Here is a 21690-nt window from a genome sequence, read left to right on the forward strand (position 1 = left end):
TCACCTAACCATTTTCATCAAAAGGGGTTCATAATAATAATTTTTGTTTGAACAATAATCTAAAAACAGATACTCTTCTGGAAGTATTTTCAGCAGCTCAGTATTTTTTTCGAAAAGTTATTAACAATGTGTTATCGACAAAAATCATATATTTTATGAGTTTATAGGTATTTTCTTCTTTTCATCAGTAATTTTTCCCTACGTTTTGGAGCTTTACTGGCACAATGTTTTCTGAAGGTCGTATAAAATGAACTCATCATTAGTGGTTTCTTTTGTGGTTTCAATAACTCAACTTGCTTGTCATTCAATACGTATCACATCAGAGCAGACAAATTTTAATTATGTGTGTAATTTTCCAATGCGATTTTACGGAACATCATGGTTCAAAAAAGGTATCAAACAGAGTGACATTGAAAAACTTGAGGCTACTCAAATGTTTTCAAATCAGTTCAAATCAAATTGTCTATGAGAGAATAGTTTACCAATCAACAACTACCAGTCAATACAAAAATTTTATTTCAAATAAGGTAGATAGGGTGTCAGTCTGAAAAGGATGCACCCTCAAAATTTTAGCTTATTAAAAAAAATTATATTTTAAGTGAGTTTTCACTTCATCTATATTAACTCCTCTAACAGAGAGGATACCAAGCATCAAATAGGTCCAGAGGTCAGTCTTTACATTTATGCCTAATGACGTCGAGTGATGCCTCATTTTGAGGTTCAATCTTGATCATTGTTTTAGGTCATTAAATCATTTTGTCTACAAAACAAGGCCACGAAATTCAGTATAATTGATAATGATACTTGCTGCTTATACTATCGATAGCTATAATTATTAAACAGAATGGCCTAGTAAAGAGTAAGTATATTTGAAGTGGTTATCGAACGACCATTAAAATAAGATATCACTCGACCTTCCTTTCTATTTAAGACTTGAGAGTTCAAATCCACACCGTCAGAGGGATGATGCAAATGAATCGAAAACTCTCTTGAGATATGTCTTGATATGTCATGGAATTGGCCCATCCAAATAATATGGACACCTCTGAGGAATCTATTGTGTAGTGAAATTAGTGTTGCAATTTGTAAACTGTTCGGTGAAAATCTCACAATAAAGTGTGACTAGAATATCTCTCGACAATAACATTGATGTGCATTTGTTTTTTATACACTCACGTGCCTTACAACTGCCATCTTAAAATTTTAACAAATTTTGATCTTGAATAACTTTTTTATTTTTAGCCTGATACGATTTATTTTCAATGAATTTGGGTAAATTTATTTCAAATTCATTCACATCGAATAAATTTTTTATGGTTCATTTTATGCAAACTATACAAGAGAAAACAAAATTATGTTTCTTTCATCCTGGTTCAATACACCCTTTTGAACGACACTCAAAACTATTGTTGTGAATCATGTCCTAAAGAAAATAACGCCGATCGCCACTGGTAGTCATAAACCAATCGTGACGTAGCTAAGAGTGCGCGAGTATACGATGTACCGTGCCGCTCTAGAAGCAGCGAGAATAGTGCTACCGATTTCGATGGCGAAATTTCTACTGCATTCGATTACGATATATAAACGCTAGCCTCAAGCATATCGACATAGTCAAGTGGAAGTTACAGTACGGTAAGCAAAGTGATCCAGTAAGGCAATAGACATTTAAATAATAGTTGAAGTTTCAGTTGAAGTGTTTGTTATATTTAAAGTGCAATGAAGTTAAGTTTGATTATTCAGTGTAGTCAATTATTGGTCAACCCACGGGAAAAAACATAACATTTGGTGTCGAAAGTGAAATAATTTACTGAAATTTTACTGTTTTATGGTGAAAACAAGGAGTGTCGATTACGACGACATAGAAAAGCTTAAGAAAATGTTTGAGGCTTTGCAAACGAGCGTGGCGGAGAATGAGAAACGCAAAAGAAAGGAAGATGAACGCAAAAGAGAGAAAGATGAACGCAAAAGAAAGAAAGAACAATTACGCCGAAATCGTGAAGATCGTGAAATACTACAAGGTATTCAAGGAAAGCAGGAAAAATACAATCAGATGTACCTCCATTATTGGAAGATTTTAATCTTCCCAAGTGAATAAAGGAGAGGTACAGGAGTATATTCAGGAAGAATTCGGAAAATTATTTCGAAAAACAACGGAATTGGAAAAAGTAGTCGATGAGAAGCTTGAAGGGGTTGAAAGGAAATTTGAAGAGGAGCTTGAAGGAGTCGAAAGGAAACTTGAAGGAGTCGACAAAAAGTTTGAAGAGATTTTCCGGGAACTTCGGAAAGAAATACCCAAAAGGATTACTGTGGAAAAATGCAAATCGGAAACGACATCTTCCCCTTCTAGCAGTTTTATTAAAACTTCAACTTTCGACGACGAATCCTCATGGTCAATTTATCGCAAACAATTTGAGGCCGCTGCAAAAAATAATGGGTGGAAAAATGAGAAGAAAGCAACAGCTCTTATACTGGCACTACGAAAAAGGCCTTCGAAATTCTGCGAAATATTTCAGTGAATAGGCAGAAGGAATATAAAGCAATCATATCAGCTTTGGAGGTAAGATATGGTAGTGAGTACCCCAACAAGTCTACCGAACTCAACTGAAGGTGAGAACTCAAGGTCCATCAGAAAGTTTGCAAGAGTTTGGAAATGAGATTGAAAGGTTAGTAAGACTCGCCTACCCAGAAGCACCGGATAACTTCACTCACCGGATTAGTGTCCATAGTTTCATCGAGGGGGTTCGTGACACGAAGTTGCAACAAGATAGCACGTCATAAAATATTGAATGAAGCCATCATTTATGCCCTAGAATTTGAATCTGCTAAAAATGCTTCGCGACAACAACGAAAAGTTCTTGTGAGGACCATCAATGAAAAGGAAGACGAAGGAACAGATCGACTCATGGTAGGAACTCTCTAAGAAATATTTGATGAATGGAACTGCACCCAAGGCAAGAGTACAGCCAAAATGTTATAACTGTGGCAGAGAAGGACATTTAAGGCGGGACTGTCGATCTCTTTCAATATCCAACGAAAGAAGAGACTGGCGTTTGGGATCACCTGAACTAGAGCGTCGGGGTTCGGAAAACCAAATTCAGCCATTGTACAGAGGGTACATTGGCTGCTGCATCCCAAGCCTCCAGGTATTCGATTTCCATGATTGGACGCAACAGTAACAGCTTAGTTCTCGACGGATTTCTGAATAATCATAGGTGCCTTTTCACCATCGATACTGGAGCAATGAGGTCAGTAATGAGAGCCGACATTTCCAATAGAAGCAGTTTGAAGAAATTATCAGTAGTAACTCTCCTGGAAACAGTCACTGGGATAGATTGACAGTCTATGAAGAAGCTGAAGTGAGACTGAAGCTTGGAAATTGCGAAATAGAAACTAAGGTATTACTGGCCAACATCGTCGACGAATTCATTCTGGGACTATACACCATGTCCCCCAACGGATCCTTGGTAGACATAAGGAACAAACTGTTGAAGATTGGAAATGAGGATATTTTGCCCAATGTGCCCTCTCAGCCTTATGATAGTGTCAAGGCGGTTATGCTGAAAGATTCCAGAATCTCTCCCAACACCGAGAAAATTATTCAAGCGGGAATTGCTGGGCATGGCGGCTTGGGTATAGCAATGATAGAGCCATCCAACTGCTTTGAATCAGGAATTATCGTGACCAGATCCCTCGTGAATGGTATAATCCAACCATTCCAGTAAGAATTATCAACCCTAATAATAACAGGGTGACTCTCAAGAAAGGGAAAGTAATAGGAATCTGCGAACCGATCGTAAAAATCAAATCGAAAAAGAAGTCCCTCAACAGCGTGCTCAAAAACCCGCAAAGGAACTCAAGAAGACATGGAGCCATCTGTTCGAAGAACTATGCAAGGCCACCCACCCGATTCGTCGAGGAAGAGAAAGATATGTTTGCAAAGGGCAAAATCAATGGTCGAACAGCTTTAGTTCAACATCGCATCGTTACTGGCGATGCCAAGACCATACGCCAACCTCCGAGATGTCTTCCCTTCGCAAAGCAAGACAAAGCTGCATCCATTGTTAAGAACGTGTTGGAGGAAAGAGTGATCGAGGAATCAAACAGCCCCTTGTCATCACCTGTTGTGTTAGTTTAACATGCCTGGGACTATCTGTGAGGTGTCGCGAAAAATCACCTACGAACAAAAATGAACATCGTATTGTGCTCATAGGGGAGTGGAATAACATGGCTCAGCAGTATATTGGAACGCTAAATCGTGAAATGACTCGGAGAATGAAAGCCGTTGTCCAAGCTAGAGGAAGCAACACCAAATTTAAAAAAAATATTGTTTTCTTTTTCAAGCGTTCGCTACTCATGTTATCGTTTTATTGTTAATTATTCCACAATTGTTGTATAAAATAAAGAATACGCAATGATTCATTCATCAATTCATTAATTTGCAATGAATTCTGTATTAGAAGTGAACCACAATTCCATACAGGATGCTTTTGAGTATCATACAGAAGCTGTATTTCATCACAGGGTGTCTCAAACCTAAATGAAAGAAATATAAGCATCTAAAGGAACAATTTGTTCAGGCCAGTCTCAACTCCCTACACTGTAGGTTAATGGACTGACACCTATCAGAAAACAACTACTCCCCTGGCTAATACCACGAAGGACGTTGGATTATATCCGACAGGTGTTACTGCAGGATTCTTCACTGAAGTGATTTCTGCATATGCTGTTGGCGATACAACTGTCGCGATAGATTTTCAATTAGTGGAACACACTTGCAGACCGGTTTCGGGCTGTTTGGCCACTCGTCAGTGCAAGGTAGTGTTATATCATCAACATAAAGTCGATGATTTTCGATAATTGAAATTCTAATTCCTGCAGAGTATCATTCCTCGAACTAGGCTGAAGCGGATAACAAACAACAGATTTGGCATCGCCCATATCTGCCTGTGAACGAGGTAACCAACCGTATATCCAAAATTTGCCCAGTTCCTCGTATAAGGAAAAAAACAACATATAGTCAGTGGGCATACTTGAAAACTAAAGGAACAATTTGTTCAGGCCAGTCTCAACTCCCTACACTGTAGATTAATGGACTTACACCTATCAGAAAACAACTACTCCCCTGGCTAATACCACGAAGGACGTTGGATTGTATCCGGCAGGTGTCAGTGCAGGGTTCTTCAGAAGTTATTCCTGCATATACTGTTGGGGATACAACTGTCGCGATAGATTTTCAATTATTGGAACACATAGCCACTGACTATATGTGAAGTTTTTTCCTTATACGAGAAATTGGGCAAATTTCGGATATGCGGTTCGTGGTATTAGCCAGGGGAGTAGCTGTTTTCTGATAGGTGTCAGTCCATCAACCTACAGTGTAGGGAGTTGAGACTGGCCTGAACAAATTGTTCCTTTAGATGATTTGATTATAGCCAGTCTTGAAGTATGCCCACTGACTATATGTGATAGAAATATGTTTGATGTGAAACAGTCGGGGATAGTTTTCCTCACATTTATCAAAGAAAGGATCAAAATCGGGATGAAAATAAAAAATTAGGTAATTCAAGATCGAAATTTGTTGATATTTCAAGGTGGCAGTTTTTTATGCACCTGAATGTATTTTATGAAACGATTAGAATATTTGTGGTGAATCCTTTTCTTTTCAAATTTATACCCTGAATTTTACTGTGAAACTTTAACGATTGATAAAATTCAAGAGGCATCTACGAAATGAGCGGATCAATATTCAAAAAGCTAGGCCATTCATTTAGGTTGACATGCTTTGCATCGGATCCCAGGGCCGGACATTCCTACCTTACTTTCAATTTTTCAGGTACACTCCCTCAGATTTGAAAGTGACTGTAGGATTATTCGACAGATGCTTTGCGGATGTGTCCTCAATGAACCTTAGCATCAATAGAATTATAATCCATCCAGATTTCAGCCCTGGCAATCGAGCACATGATATTGCCTTGCTTGAATTAAGCAATCCTGTTCGATTTGAGCGACGAATCTCACCAATATGTTTGGCAACCCCAAGTAAGTTAGAAACTTCATATTTTTTTACCAATTTTTTCTTAAAAATTCCAATCCAAAATAAATTCATTGAGAAAACCTTCCCACAGAAGAACAACTCAGTAGCACTTGTGCTGAGTTGAACTTCGCCTTTTGTTATATCAACCACTAGCTCTGTAATTTATGTAAATATTTGTATGTAACTACAGCTGGGAAACAATAAAGATGATTATTATTATTATACTAGATCTAGAGCACTGCTCACGACACCCGTTCCGCTGACTAGAATAACATCATCAGAAGATGACTAAAACTGAGCTTCGTTAGTTTTGGTCATCTCCTGAAGATGCTAAATTGGTTTGAGAGTTCTCCAAAAAACTTAGTTTTTGGTTAATGTCAGGGTCATTCCATGTCAAATCCACACACTGAACATCATCATATCAGATTAGGACGAAACAGACACAGGCGAACATTTTATGTAGTCTGAAAAATATAAAAAGTTTTGATTTTTTATGTCAACCCGTTTTATATTTATAGCTATTCAAAGTTTCTGAAAACAATTGAAATTCCTCTGCAGACTCTACTACATAGCAAATTCAGGTACCTAAATTCTTGGGAGAGGTATTATTTTTTTCTATGATATGAAACACAGGAAATTTCAAGTAAAAGTTTTTTACCTACGGAAGCGCAGAAGGGCCACATATTTTTATTATTTGTTTCTTGGAAATTACGACTTTCAATCTCGAAATTTCGACTTTTATCTCGAAATTTCGACTTTAATCTCGAAATTTCGACTTTAAACTCGAAATTTCGACTTTAAACTCGAAATTTCGACTTTAATCTCGAAATTTCGACTTTAAACTCGAAATTTCGACTTTAATCTCGAAATTTCGACTTTAAACTCTAAATTTCGACTTTAATCTCGAAATTTCGACTTTAATCTCGAAATTTCGACTTTAATCCCGAAATTTCGACTTTAAACTCGTAATTCCGAAATTACGACTTCAAACTCGAAATGTCGACTTTTTTTTCTGTATTGCGATGGTGAACCACCCAATAAATTTCACTAGTTCGGACTTCCATTGTCTACTATATAAAATGATTTGAAATCCCTGAAACAAGTAAAAAAGAATAATTAAAAAAGAATAGTTGAAAATAACAATTATATTAAGCAACAATAAACCTGAAATGAAATGATAGTGAAATAACCTACAAGTAAAAATATAATAATTGAATAAATAAAAATTAAAGGAATGAAAAAAGGAAATAATAAAAAATAAAAAAGTGTAGAGATTCCAAGTCACGTTAGTTCACGACGTTTCGATTGTTGGTATCTACAATCGTCTTTGGGTGATGACTGGGCTGATTCCTCCGAGAGATGACTATTTTATAGGTCGTTGAAATACTTTCACTTTTTCTACTTTCCATTTTCCGCTTCACTGATTCCGTGAGAGATGACCGTTTTGGCGGGAGTTGGTCATTTCAACGACCTATAAAATAGTCATCTCTCGGAGGAATCAGTCCAGTCATCACCCGAAGACGATTGTAGATACCAACAATCGAAACGTCGTAAACTAACGTGACTTGGAATCTCTACAATTTTTATTTTTTATTATTTTCTTTTTTCATTCCTTTAATTTTTATTTATTCAATAATTATATTTTTACTTGTAGGTTATTTCACTATCATTTCATTTCAGGTTTATTGTTGCTTAATATAATTGTTATTTTCAACTATTCTTTTTTAATTATTCTTTTTTACTTGTTTCAGGGATTTCAAATCATTTTATATAGTAGACAATGGAAGTCCGAACTAGTGAAATTTATTGGGTGGTTCACCATCGCAATACAGAAAAAAAAGTCGACATTTCGAGTTTGAAGTCGTAATTTCGGAATTACGAGTTTAAAGTCGAAATTTTGAGATTAAAGTCGAAATTTCGAGATTAAAGTCGAAATTTCGAGATTAAAGTCGAAATTTCGAGTTTAAAGTCGAAATTTCGAGATTAAAGTCGAAATTTCGAGTTTAAAGTCGAAATTTCGAGATTAAAGTCGAAATTTCGAGTTTAAAGTCGAAATTTCGAGATTAAAGTCGAAATTTTGAGTTTAAAGTCGAAATTTCGAGTTTAAAGTCGAAATTTCGAGATTAAAGTCGAAATTTCGAGATAAAAGTCGAAATTTCGAGATTGAAAGTCGTAATTTCCAAGAAACAAATAATAAAAATATGTGGCCCTTCTGCGCTTCCGTATTTACCATATTTGAAAAGAGTAGATTTGGTTTTCAAAAAGACACTTTTAAAAAAATATCAAAAAATTCCCAGAAGAAGTATAGTATCTCTAGTATACTCTAGTACATGGAAAAATAGTGTGCAAAGTTTCAAAACGAGAAAGTAATGGGTTTCTAGTTGAAATCTTCAATATGGCAATACTTGGACATCTAAGTCCAAGTGATGCCATTCTACATCCGATATGGCGAACCGTCCAACATGCAACCCAATCATTTGGGTATCAGATAAATATGTATCAAATAAAAACAACATGACGTCACTCAAAATTCAATATGGCGGATCATCCAAGATGACGGACTAGTATTTTTAATGCACTCCCATTGCATGGGTATCAAATAAAAGGGTTTGCTGAGAAGACATGTCACTCTGATATGGCGAAGCCTCCAAGATTGCGAATTAGATTATGATGATCTAGGTTTTTCATGCACCACATGATACGAGTATCAAATAAAAGGGTTTGCAGAAAAGAATACGAAAAATTTAAAAGGCACTCTAAATCCAATATGTCGGATTTCTAAAGATGGCAAACGATGTTCGAAGGTAAAACTTCAAAATGGTGGAAAACAAGATGGCTGACCTAATAATTTTAAGAAGTTGTGACTCGGTAAAGATAATATATTGTTGGTGCTCGAACAAATGTTGTTGGGTTCAACTTTGCAAAAATGACTCATTGAGTCGATGAATAAAAAAATTAAAAATGAATTAGTATCAAGAAACATTTTTACTAGCTCTACTATTTACGGTTTATTCACCTGCTTTAAGAAGAAAATAATAAACTTCATTTCGAATCAAATCATTACATGAGTTTATTATATTATATAATGTTGACAATATAAAAGCGAGATTTACCTATGTAGGAATAGAATATGTAATCTTGAGCTGATAAATGAAATTATGAATATTCTGACCCTTTACTTGATGAAAATTGATAACACTATTCATAATAATAGTTCTAGAATTTTCATAATAAATTTAACGTGTTTCGTTAAACGTTAACGTCATCAGTGACTGATGAATAACTGATGTTAATTATAATACCGCTTGGTCACCTGTTTATTCCTGGCAATTTCGTTACTGAGAAGAAAATAGGAAACCTATATCTTTACAACAACTTTTATCATATTCTTTCATCTTAAACTCATTTTTAATGATTAACAAATAACATAATAAGTACACGATTCAGTTATAGACAACTTATTCGCAATTCATAAATGTATATATTATCTAAAATATAATATTTTTCACCGTCAAATAATAGATGAGGGAATGTATACAGTGTGGACGTGAACAGTTCTTTCTTCTCAACTTTTGAACAGGACAAGATTTAATACTGCTGATATCAGATGATCTGTGGAGTATTTTTAAGAGACCATTTGCCTATCCACCGGTTTGGATAACTGTCATACAGCTACTTTCGAACCAGCCTGTCGTGATGAGGAGATATCATATCCTTTTCAAACGTTGAATCCTGATTTGAGCTAGTCAATTATCCAAAGCGGTATCTTTGTCAATTGTGTGTGAATAACTTGATTATCAAACTTATGATGACGGAGTGTAAGTGTCTTTTTATTTTCTTAGTCCTTCGAGTTCCAAGTACGTATAGTTTTGTTGCACAAAATAATCAGTTTTGTAGTTCACTTCAGTAAATCATACACACACTACATTTGAATCAGTGAAAAAACCGACATGTACACGTTTAACGACACAACGCATCGAAAAACTGCCTTCCTGTTTTCAGACAGAACATGGAAATTGAAGTGGCGATTGTCACTTTTTTTGCATATCTATATAATTAAAACTCCCATGTTATAATCTAACCCACCACTCTGTTACTTACAGCGGTCTTATGCAGCAATACCTAAGAACTAAACCAAATAACTAGTAACTATATAAGACGATACCTACGAAAAGTGTTCCCTTTATGCTCTTGTTAACATAACCACAATTATTGTTCATTTATTATTTTACTACTAAAAAAATTCCATATAAACAAACAAATTTCAACACTTACATTTTTTTTTTTTTTAATTATTGGTGCAAATTTGAAATAATTGTTTTGAAACATCTCGGGTTAATGGCATTTGTAAATATGTGAACTTGGCGCATGCTCATTATCGTTTAGACCTAAGCTCTCAATATGGAGGGAGGAGGGTAAAGGTAAGGAGAAGGTCGCATAAGGGAGAAAGCTTGAAAAAGTGTCCTACTTTCAGCAGTAAATAACAGTTCAAAAACCCTCATAGGCACAGGGTATGATATGAATTAAGCAGTTCAATATGTGGAATGGGAAAGTGGCGAAGATGAAGTTGTAGATGGATCAGAAAATGAAGGTGGCAAAAGTTGGATCATGTTAGTACCCAAGTAAGTGATCCTGCAGAACACATCGACACTTTACGCACGAAAACTATTATTTAGGTAGAGATAAGTTATGACTTGTGATGCACTGTTTGGCACCCTTAGTGTAGTAATCAATATTACTGGAGTTCTTTCCCAACATCAAACCTCGACAAGTATTTCAATCACCAAGTGATCATCTTCAAGAGGAAGATTAAGTTGAAGTTGGAAAAAATAACCCACACTTACCTGAGCTTTTACGAATGAAAATACTTGATATTTTTGGGAAAACTGCTGAACCAACACCACAAAGACATATTGGAGAGAAAATACGTTGTAAAATGTGCCCAAAAAGCAGAGACAAGAAGACAAGTATCGTTGTGTGACGTTTGTTTCTAACGAAACAGAATTAATTTTGATTCTCTTTGTTGACACACAGAAAGTGTTATAAAAATTTCAAATGATGAATTATGAAAATAATGTGACAGGTTGGAAACTAATACAAGATATTGATTGTATTGAGTCAAGTAGTCAAAAATTTAAATTAGTTGATTTACTAATATGATTCAAATCTAGAATGTTATATAGAGAAGAGAATACTGATAAAATTAAGAAGATTGTGGTAGATATAGAGAATTTGTGAATTTAGGAAATTATTCTGTTATATGATATGGAATATTAAAAAAACATCATCATAGGCAAAAAATATAATGAATATAGGATGTTTAAAAATTAGAGATATCTACAGCGTGTTGATAAAATTTTCGATGAAGAAGGAAAAGAAAATATATATAGAGTTTCAACAGCATGAGGAAAAATAAAAAGAATATATTATACTGTTACATTTTTTCTTGTGGGTTGACCAATAATTGATTACACTGAACAATAATCAAACTTAACTCTATTTCACTTTAAATACAACAAACACTTCAACTATTATTCGAATGTCTATCGCCTTACTAGATCGATTGGCGTACCGCACTGTATCTTCCACTTGACTGTCTCAATGGGCTAGTGGATGGCGCTTATATTTGGCAATGGAAGGCGCTGGAAAATTCCTCGGGATTCCAACAAAGTCGGTAGAATAACCGTAAAATGTCGCAATTGGTTTATGGCCACCAGTGGCGGCCGGCGTTATTTTCTTTAGGGCATAATTTACAACAATACATTATGTCATTAAATAATGTTGGAAAAGTTGTGGCATTGTATGTTGTGAATATTAATCATAACTCTTGAAAAAAATTGTCTACAACTCAAACATTCGATACAGAATGTTTGAGAATGTAGAAGATAATATATTTTGACAGCTACTTTCGGATCCATTGGTATCTGGAGCAATCGACAAGTAGTGTTTTTGGATCAATAGTCGGTAATTTTGATATGTTATAGGAGTTGAATAATTATTGTTTTGGTATTTTAGATAATGTAATAATCATTCAGGAAATATTTTCTTTCACGTACCTATTGCAGGTACCAAAAGGATATTGGCTGTATCATTGTATATTTAACGATTTGTTTGTCAAAATGCGTCAGTTTACTTGAAAATGCTCTGTGAATCCATTTTGAAGAAGGGCTGATTTGAGTTGAGCCAGCTCTTGTGGTTCGTTGTGGCGGTCTGTATATGAGGTTGATAGATCTGTTAAAAAAATCTGTTTAAAATATGTTTATCTGTCACGCCCCTACGAACGACTACCCTCAGAAGTCTAAACTTGTGCGAATAAAGATTAACGAGGTCTTATTTTTTAACATGTTATTCCTAACACAGGTTGGGCGATAGCAAGTGAAAATCGATCGTTCAAACTAGGGCTTGAACCACCGACCAACATGGCAATCAATTCGAGTGAGTGAACCGCCTGGCTACCAACCGCCAGGCTACCAACCGCCATCTGTGGATGAAATAATTCAAGACGGAGTTTGAAGACGTGTTGCGTTTTTGTAAAACTGTTTAGTGAAAAATCTCACAATAAAATTTTTTTGAATACGTTAGAACAGTTAACGTTTGGTTATATCCAGTAGAAAAACCATAATATACAAAAAGAAATATGAAAATTTTTATGGTAAACTTTTTCAAAAATTCCGTGAATCATTATTGCACTTTTATTTAAATAGAATATTCAATATTGTGAATGGTGACAATAGAATGGATGCTCCGTGACATTTGAAACTATTGAAAAAATAATATCATGTGTAACATTCCCTTTATTAATTATTTTCAAAAGTACTCGATCTGCAAATTATTATCTATAGACGAACATTATATTAATAGGTATAACAAATCAAAAAATTCTCAAATTATACATTGACGAAAATGTCAGTAAAGACATCTGACTTGAGACTGAATGGTAGTTGATTTGACCTGATGAAAGTATTTTTTCATTAGTAATTATAAAATATCGAATCCTTAAAGGAAAATCGTTTTTTTTTTCACATAATACAGTATTCTTGAAAATATTTAAATATACAAAATTTAATACACGTTTTTATACTACCCGCATTCGGATTGAATAATATTCAAATAATATCATTTTCATTCTCCCATAACTACTATGAGAAGTGTTAATAATGTTCCTAGTGTAGATATATTTTTTCTAACGTTCAAAAAATTCGAAAAAACAGGTTCTCAGTTTCATTCAAAATAGATCTTACTATATGTATAATTATCATAATTATAACTGTAAACGCCTGTAAATGGGCTTTTGGGCCTGCAGTCATAAAAAAGTAGTACCCATGAAGATCCATGACTATGAGTATGAATGAACAAGAAATATTCTAAATTCAGTTCAACTTCTTTCAGATACACGGTACTTAGGACAAGTGGCAACAGTGTACAGCTGGACACAAGCAATCTCTAAAAATGAAACCACTGATACCAGTCAAACAATCAAATCCTGTAGGCCGCGAAAGTTGGGCTTACCAATTTTGGGCTATGAAGAATGCTTAAATGCTGCGTCCAACTCAAACTATGTCAGTATTGACAAGGGATGTATTGGGGTTATTGGTTCTTTCAGTCCTATTTGCGAGGTAAGTAGTAATCAATAAATAAAAGCAATTCATTTATATATAAAAGTTTCACAAAAATTGAGAAATAAAATTAATATATTGTTTTTTTATGACAAAAATAAAATTGTCTGTAAAAGAAAGAACAATAAAATTCACCAAAATATCTGATGTCATTTTTGGTAATGGTCTCAAAAACTGCAGAAAATGATTTTCGACAAATAAAACAATGTCATTCATCAATTATAATAGTTATGTATGCATGAATTTCATCATCCCGAATTTGAAAAAAAGGAACAAGAAATTTATCAACAATTAACATTTTAGAAACTCATAGTCGGGCACATAACTACACATAATATCATTTATGATATGGAAGAAACAGTGAATTTTTCATTGATGATTTATATACTAGTTGATTATTATAATGGAGCAATTATCAAGAATCTTGTATAACATTTTTTTGTAAATTTCATTAAAGGAGCCCGAAATATGTAGACACGATGATACATTGGTTTTTACGTCATTCATTTTCAATTTAATTATGTTATAACTCTCATGTCTTCGAGTTCATGGCGATGACAAGCACAATATTAGCCTAAAAATCAAAGCTAGTAAACTAAGTTTTCCATGTCTGGCATCATTGAAATCTTTGAGTCCAAATAAGTTTTTTTTTGTATATATTTAATACTAAGGAAGTATTGGTACTGCATTTTTCAAGTTATCCACTGGAATTAGTCATTTTCATGATAACAAACCACTGAAGTGTGTTTCAAATTGTCGAATTTTTTTTCTCTAATGGAGCAGGTCCCTCCCCGAAATACTCCTTAACAGAGCAAAAAATATATAAAAGTTCATTTTTTTTATTTATGTATTTATTTCAAGAGACAAGCCAATTCACAATTAGTTTTACAAATTTACATATGCTTACAGGATTGGTTAATACCTACATCATACATTTCTCACAGATTGTTTGAAATGTTTGAAAGATATTAAAGGTGAAATAAGCAATTCCAAGTTATACCTACAGATGATTTGCTGACTTCAAAATTCTTCAAATTGTTTCATTTTTACTATAATTAGTTCTGCAAAAAGGAATTTTGAAAATATCGCTATTTCTGATCATTCTAGGATTTAAGAAAAAATAAACAAAGCTCGACAATGTCCGGATAATCAAAATAGCCATTAACAATTTCATGCAGGAATATGAGATCAGTTTCAAGTCTTCTATGAGATTCATATTCAATTTCATATTCAATATATTCCTTAGCTGATAAGCACAGTATTTTATAAACTTATTTCAAATCCCTTTAACAAATCAACACTGATATTATACTGAGGTGACCATATAATGAAGTTGCACTCAAGTATGGAACTAACTTGTGCACCGTAAATGATTTTATAGATTCAACACCTAGGTTTTGGCAGAAGAGAGAGCGAAGCCTAAATTTTTATAGGCTCTTATTGAAATCTCCAGTGTATGGTACTTAAATGACATTTCCGAGTCGAAAATAACTGCTAGATCTTTGATTTCTTATATCAGCTAGGTTAGGTTAGGTCTAAAGTGAGTAGGTCTATTCGACCTACAAGATTCCCACCTTGACACCCACGACAACCTTCCCATACGAGGGTTTTTGCACGTCAGCTACACCTGACTCCCCTGCTCATGGGGGGTTTGTTCCTCCACCTGAGACAGACTCTGCGTACGCCGCTCAAGAATTTGGTTGAAGAGACGACTCAGTCGTTTCCTGGCTGCACCACCAGACATTTTTTTTAGGTTCAGTTATTGGACCAGGAGTTGGAGAGTTGAGAAGTTTTCATTCCTGATCTAAATTTACAGGGAGGTCAGTTGGAGTCGTAAGCTCGACATCCATCTCCTCTGTAGACTCAGCGTCAGAAAGAAGTTTACTCTGTTCATGTGCCATGAGTAGCTAGGGAAAGAAGGTCAATCACAGCAGAGCCCCGCATTACCGTGACAAGTCGATGCTACGACGAGAGGGCGCCCGGTATCTTGAAGGTTCCGTAGAGACAGCTGATAGGCTCGTTGAGATGCCATTCAGTTAGGGAATAACAGAACTACAAGTGATTCTGTCATTGCCGTATCCAACGGGGCTACGTGGAAGCAGGCATCCGATGACCGGTTTGCTCAACCCCCACATCCCAAGCCAATGCACAGTGGTTCAGACAGTGAAAGATGAACAAGGACAGCCATTCCGCCTCTTTCATCAACTACCGTTACATTTTTCCCATTGATTATATATGGAAAATCAATTGAGTTACTGTTCATCGGTGATTTTCTGACATTTCTCTGGAGAAATACATCTTAAGGATGATACGAGTTCCATGTATGTGAAATTTTATATCAACGCTCTTTCACATATAACGTTGTGTAGCGTTCCTGCTTTATCGAATATTTGAGGAACAAACTGAATACGAAAAAGTTATTTTCATGCCATTCGATGTTCAGTTTGAAAGTAATTATTTCGATTGGACATTTTCTGCAAGTTTGTATCTGAAAAAAACTTCTTTACTTCACAAGTTTTCCACATTTTCTGTATAAAGATAGAGAAGTAGAAAGCAAAAATTTTCCAAAATGTTAACATGACACTTTAAATCAACATTACTAGGTAAATATATCAAAATGAATGTTAATATCAAGTAAAGACATCAATTTTTTCAACAAATATCTTTTGGTACCTTTGATTTCATTTGAATATTTCAGGTCGATTCAGGTGGAGCGGTTACGTTCAGATCCCGCCAAGGAGTGTACGAGCTCATAGGTAGAACTACAATATATAATAATTCACCCAAGAAACATTTTTATTAATATTTCAGGAATTCTCAGTGACAAAAATGTATGCGATTCCGCCGCTCGTCCAAGTGTTGCTCTCTACACAACTATAAACGATCATATCTCCTGGATAACTCAGAATACAAGAGACGCCTGTTATTGTGTAAAAACTTGAGATTTTTTTTCAATTGATTTGAATGCACTGAAATATATGCTGAGTAGGAATAAAGTTTTTCAGAGTTAGATAAGAATGACTTCATATGTCCCCACTAATTATGTCTGCTCACAGACATGTAGGTATATAAATGTCTCCATTAGTATTAATAATATTACCAATCAAACATTACAGAGGATAACATTGTAATAATATTTCCACAGTAGTAAAAAAGTAAAGCACTCAAAACCTTTCAAGTAAAACTCTTCTACACATTCTTAATTGACCAATCGAAATGGATCATAAGTTCAAAAATGGGAGATTTATTAATATGGCTTTGTGATATTGTTCCATAAAATGAATATAATCTGAAATCGTATTGTGATAAAAGGTATTATTATAAGATAAAATTGTGTAGATGATACCAATGTGATTTGAAGAGCTTTCATATACACACTGACATTATCATTTTGAAGTCAAAAGACCTGCACGAAATATCTACCAAGATATCACTTATTAAAAGAAAATTCGTGTAAGATTGCTTCCCGGTGGAGCTCCACTAATTGATATTTCATTTTATATGTGACCTCTATAGAAAAGTACAGCTAGGACGTGCCCATAATCTTTCACTAACTAGGCGTCATTAAGAAAGTTTCACCTTGTTTTACTTTATCACTAGAGAAACTTCATTTGTGGTAATTTCTTTCAATATAATGGAATAATACAAATCAATTCAACACAAATCCAACAACAACAGTCAACGTTATTAAAATCTTCATCCTCTATCGCTCATTTTTGTCCAGATTGATAAACTGGTCATAATAGCAACTCTTCAATGCAAGGAGCTTTTACTGGTACCCTGGGAAATGTTAATATCTTCATGAATATTAATCAGACTGATTGTATTTTAATAAATTTTCATGATTTTGCCTTCACAGATCTTTCATGGTTGATGTCTTCGTCTGACATTGATTTACTGAGTGCTAAATGAGATATTAGAATTTTCAGTATGAAAAAAACAGAAGGAACAAGATTTCACAATCGACAAAACGCAAAACTTAGAATTTACAGTCATCAGACAACTTTTAGAAGCTCTCATAAATCCGTTAGATTTCTTGTAGTGGTAGGCAAAGTAAAATTCTCAATGAGGAAATTTACTATACTCAAGACTCAACTATGGGATATACCTCTGAGAAAGTTCCATCTCAGCTTCAAACATTTTGATTAGTCATACTCATAATATATACCACTTATATACAACCAGAGGTAACCACTTCATGTAAACTCCTTTTGTATATTGGATTGAAATTCATCCATATTCTTTCTTCAATCTACCTCTCACTGCTTCAACAACCATTAATTACCTTTTTGTCATCATAATTTTGAGATAATAATTACTGAGGAGCAGTTTTGACTCACTGAAACCTTTTTGAAACTCAGAAATGAATAATTATACATAAATGTTCCATCTTTAAAATTTTCCAAGAAGAAACAATATCAATAGGATTATTGAGGACTGTTTGTGCTGACAATATTTGTCAGTGTAATTATATAACTGAAATCAGTTGTGGTTGATGATACAAACATTATTTTCTTATGGTGTGTAGGCTTTCATGGTCAGTGTTCAACAGATTATTTGTTGCTTTCGGGTTTATCAATTGTGGTTTGGAGCAGACAAAGTTGATAGATGCGGCAATGGTCGAAATGATCTACCTTGCTGGTATATTCGCGACCATTGTGGCATCGCCTATAATATTTACCGAAGTTGCTGATGGAATGTCAGGCCTAAAAAACTCCAAGTCATGGCTAATGAATCCAAAAACCTGTTTAGATATTGACGACGATTCGCCGACAATTTATACAATTTACAAAATTCATTAACTCTCTGCGAATATTAAAAAAACTCAAATCACTTTGCTAAAATGTTGATAACATGCAGCAATGGAAATTCAGAAAAAAATCCACGACAAATTGTACTTTAGGTTTGTTTCAATAAATATTCATCTCAAGAAAATTTTACAAAGTCTAGCAGTTAATAGATACATTCTAGGTAGGTACCGTAAACTGCTCAAAATGATTTTTCAAGTAATGTATAATTTAGGTTTTTATACCAAAAATGAGAATATTAACTCTTTCCAAAATATAATGATAATAATATGTCTTTATTCATAATTTTCACAAAAACATTCAGTTAAAGAATAATAAATAATTTTATAGAGAGTTCATTTTTCTTATATTAAGTTTTTATTAAAGAACAGCATAGACAAAGAGAATATGAAAAAAGACAAAAGTGAAATGATACTATAAAAGTGAGTAACTAAGTGAAAAGGTCAAATAATTCGCGTGAGACATTAGGTGGGTATAGCAATGATATCATGACGCGACATATATGTAACAGATCATGATATCGTTGCCATGCGAGAAACAAGCTTTTCAACTTTTTTTTTTTTATTTTTCAGTGGAATTTTTTTGTATTCCCTAGGAATGGTATTATACAACCTAGTGGCATTGTAAGAGAAGCTACGAGTATAAATTGAGTAAAATATGCTCATTGCGAGAACAATTACGAGATAGCGAAACCACATAGATAAGTGGGGTATCTCATCAGAAGAATTTTGTATGTGAAAGTAACTGGAATTCTCTCAGACACTTCAATGAAAGCTAGCCAGTCTTGAAAGGAGGTACTAATATGATCGGGCCAAGAAAATTTCCTTTGTCAGTCGATTTGAAAATGTCATCCGTGATTGGACTATAGCTATAAAAGGATTAAACTCCCGACTGTGATCTGTTCTTTGGTGATCAATTCATGGCAGGAAGAATGTTTGTAGGTCTGGTATCAGAAAAATCAGTGGGCTCATTACATTTTGCTAAAGGTCTAACTCTGACATGTTTTCAGAGAAAGGGTAATTTACTAGTTTCAATGGCATCATTTGAAATATATATAAGTTATATATTCGAATAAAAGGGACACAACTGTGCCACATTCTGCTTGTGAGTTCGTCATATCCTACAGCATAGCTGCTAGTTTTATTCAAATGCCTCATTACTGTGTGTGAGTCTACCGTATAGAACATGAAGTTTGGTTCATATTTAGGGATTGAATAAGCCTCAACTAAAGCCATCTGCCTCGTAGTTTTTTCTAATATCGGTATACTAGTGAAATGTTCATTCAGATCATTCAATTTATTCAAAGAAGGGGGGATATCTGATGTTTCGTTTTCACAAAGTACTTTAAGGGATATGAGCGCACTCCATGTAGTCTTGGAATTGATTCTATGAAATATAAGTATTAAAAAAAACGGTTATCTCACAACAAACAGCACTGGAGACTTAATTACTTAGTGTGCTATAGTATTTCCAGGACCCTGAGGTTTTCAGTTTTTAAGCATTAGTTTTATAATATACGTAGTCCAGGGCTTAGGTGGCTTAGTGCTCCTAATTGTGCGATAAGGAATATGCATAGTAAAAATTTGCAATAAATTCTCATTAAAGAATGAGAGCATGTCGTCTACATCAATAAAGAAATAAATAGTATTCCACTTGATGTGATTCAAATCCTCCTCAAATGAGTTAAAATCAAAATTCCTAAAATAGGTATGTCAATTTCAAGAATAATGGGAAAATGGTCTGAGATCCCAAGAACTGAATACTTTCAAAAAACAGTGTAGCAACAGAATTTAATATATTACCAGCTATAGTCTATTTCAAAAGAGTGTAGAGTAATAAATCATGAAGTGTCATAAAATTTGCCTGAATTTCGTTGTCGTCCATGGGCGTAGGCAAATCTTAGGATTATTAAACTTAATAATTAAAGTAAATTAAAAATTACAGACAAAGATAATAATAAAAGGCCATTTTTGGGAAGTAATTTGGTCTAAAACTAAGTACCTACATGTATTTAGGTAAGTAAAATTTCTTAAAAAAAGATTAAGATTAATTTTAGTGGTTCTTGTAAACTTATTTATTATGCAATTTGGGTTCATATACTTGAGCATGATTTCTCAAAAAAGGGTTAACACTTAGTTCCGAGGTGCCATGTCATTATAATAATCCCTTTTTGACCCTGCCCACCAATCATGCAATACCTATTAAACCCAGGTAATTAAGAAAAAGGGTTTAAATATATTGTAATGGTGTCTTAAACATTCGAGTTATAATAGTAATTGTTACTACACCAATTAAACGTACAGTGATATTGTGATATAGAAATAGTGAAAAAGTTATAAAATGGGGACATTTACTCCAAAGAAAAGAAGTGTAAAAAATTCTCCGCTATCTGTTTGCGAAAAAGTTATAATTTTAAATGTATATGATTGCATAAAACACGATCACCCTAGTTTGTCTGTGCAAGAAAGTGTTGAGCGATGTGCCCGAATGACTGGAATTGGACAGTCCACGATTTTTAAATTATTGCGAGAAAGAAAGATATCAGGCCAGGTAAGTCCATGCAAGAGAAAATCAGGAAGACCAATAAAAATCTTAGATGAAGACACCAAATGTGACATTCGAAGAAAAGTTCATTCGTTTTATTTTAAAAAGGAAATACCCACTCTTGAAAAAATATTTATGGAGATAAGCCAAGATAACGATATTCCTTTGATATCCAGAAAACTTTTATGGAAAACTTTAAAAAGTATGAATTTTGCCTGGGAAAAGCACAATCGAAAGGCACTATTACTGGAAAGTGATGAAATTGTTTGCTGGAGACGAAAATATTTGACAACTATAAAGCAGTACCGCAGAGAGCAAAAGAAAATTTTTTATCTTGATGAGACGTGGATAAACGAAGGTTATATAGTCAAAAAAATGTGGCAAGATAAAAATATAACAAGTTCTCGCCAAGCTTTCATAGAAGGCCTTTCGACGGGTATTAAAGTGCCTTCGGGAAAAGGGAAGAGGCTTATAATTGCTCACATTGGAAGCGAAGACGGATTTTTAAAAGAAGGTTTGTTAAGCTTTGAGTCGTGCCGGACGGGAGATTATCATGAGGACATGAATTCGGATGTCTTCGAAGACTACTTCGGGGAAATGTTAAAATTTCTTTCAGCTGATTCGGTCGTGGTTATGGATAATGCAAGCTACCATTCAAGGCGCTTAGAGAAGGTACCAACTTCAGCTT

The 21690-nt window shown here is 34.3% G+C and overlaps 1 protein-coding gene across 1 annotated transcript in view; it reads left to right on the forward strand.

Moving 5' to 3' along the window:
- LOC111507747 (serine protease 7) overlaps positions 1-16799 on the forward strand; it is a 28094-nt gene extending 11295 nt beyond the window's left edge. The window contains exons 4-7 of the mRNA XM_074182522.1: positions 5834-6039; positions 13424-13650; positions 16349-16406; positions 16462-16799. Coding sequence (XP_074038623.1) covers positions 5834-6039; positions 13424-13650; positions 16349-16406; positions 16462-16592 — 622 coding nt within the window. The 3' untranslated portion in view covers positions 16593-16799. The remainder of the gene's footprint in view (positions 1-5833; positions 6040-13423; positions 13651-16348; positions 16407-16461) is intronic.
- Positions 16800-21690: the final 4891 nt, after the last annotated feature.

Source organism: Leptinotarsa decemlineata, unplaced genomic scaffold, assembly GCF_025532065.1.
Source record: "Leptinotarsa decemlineata unplaced genomic scaffold, Ldec_3_MD MMD2_tig00026328_RagTag_RagTag, whole genome shotgun sequence".
Classification (NCBI taxonomy): domain Eukaryota; kingdom Metazoa; phylum Arthropoda; class Insecta; order Coleoptera; family Chrysomelidae; genus Leptinotarsa; species Leptinotarsa decemlineata.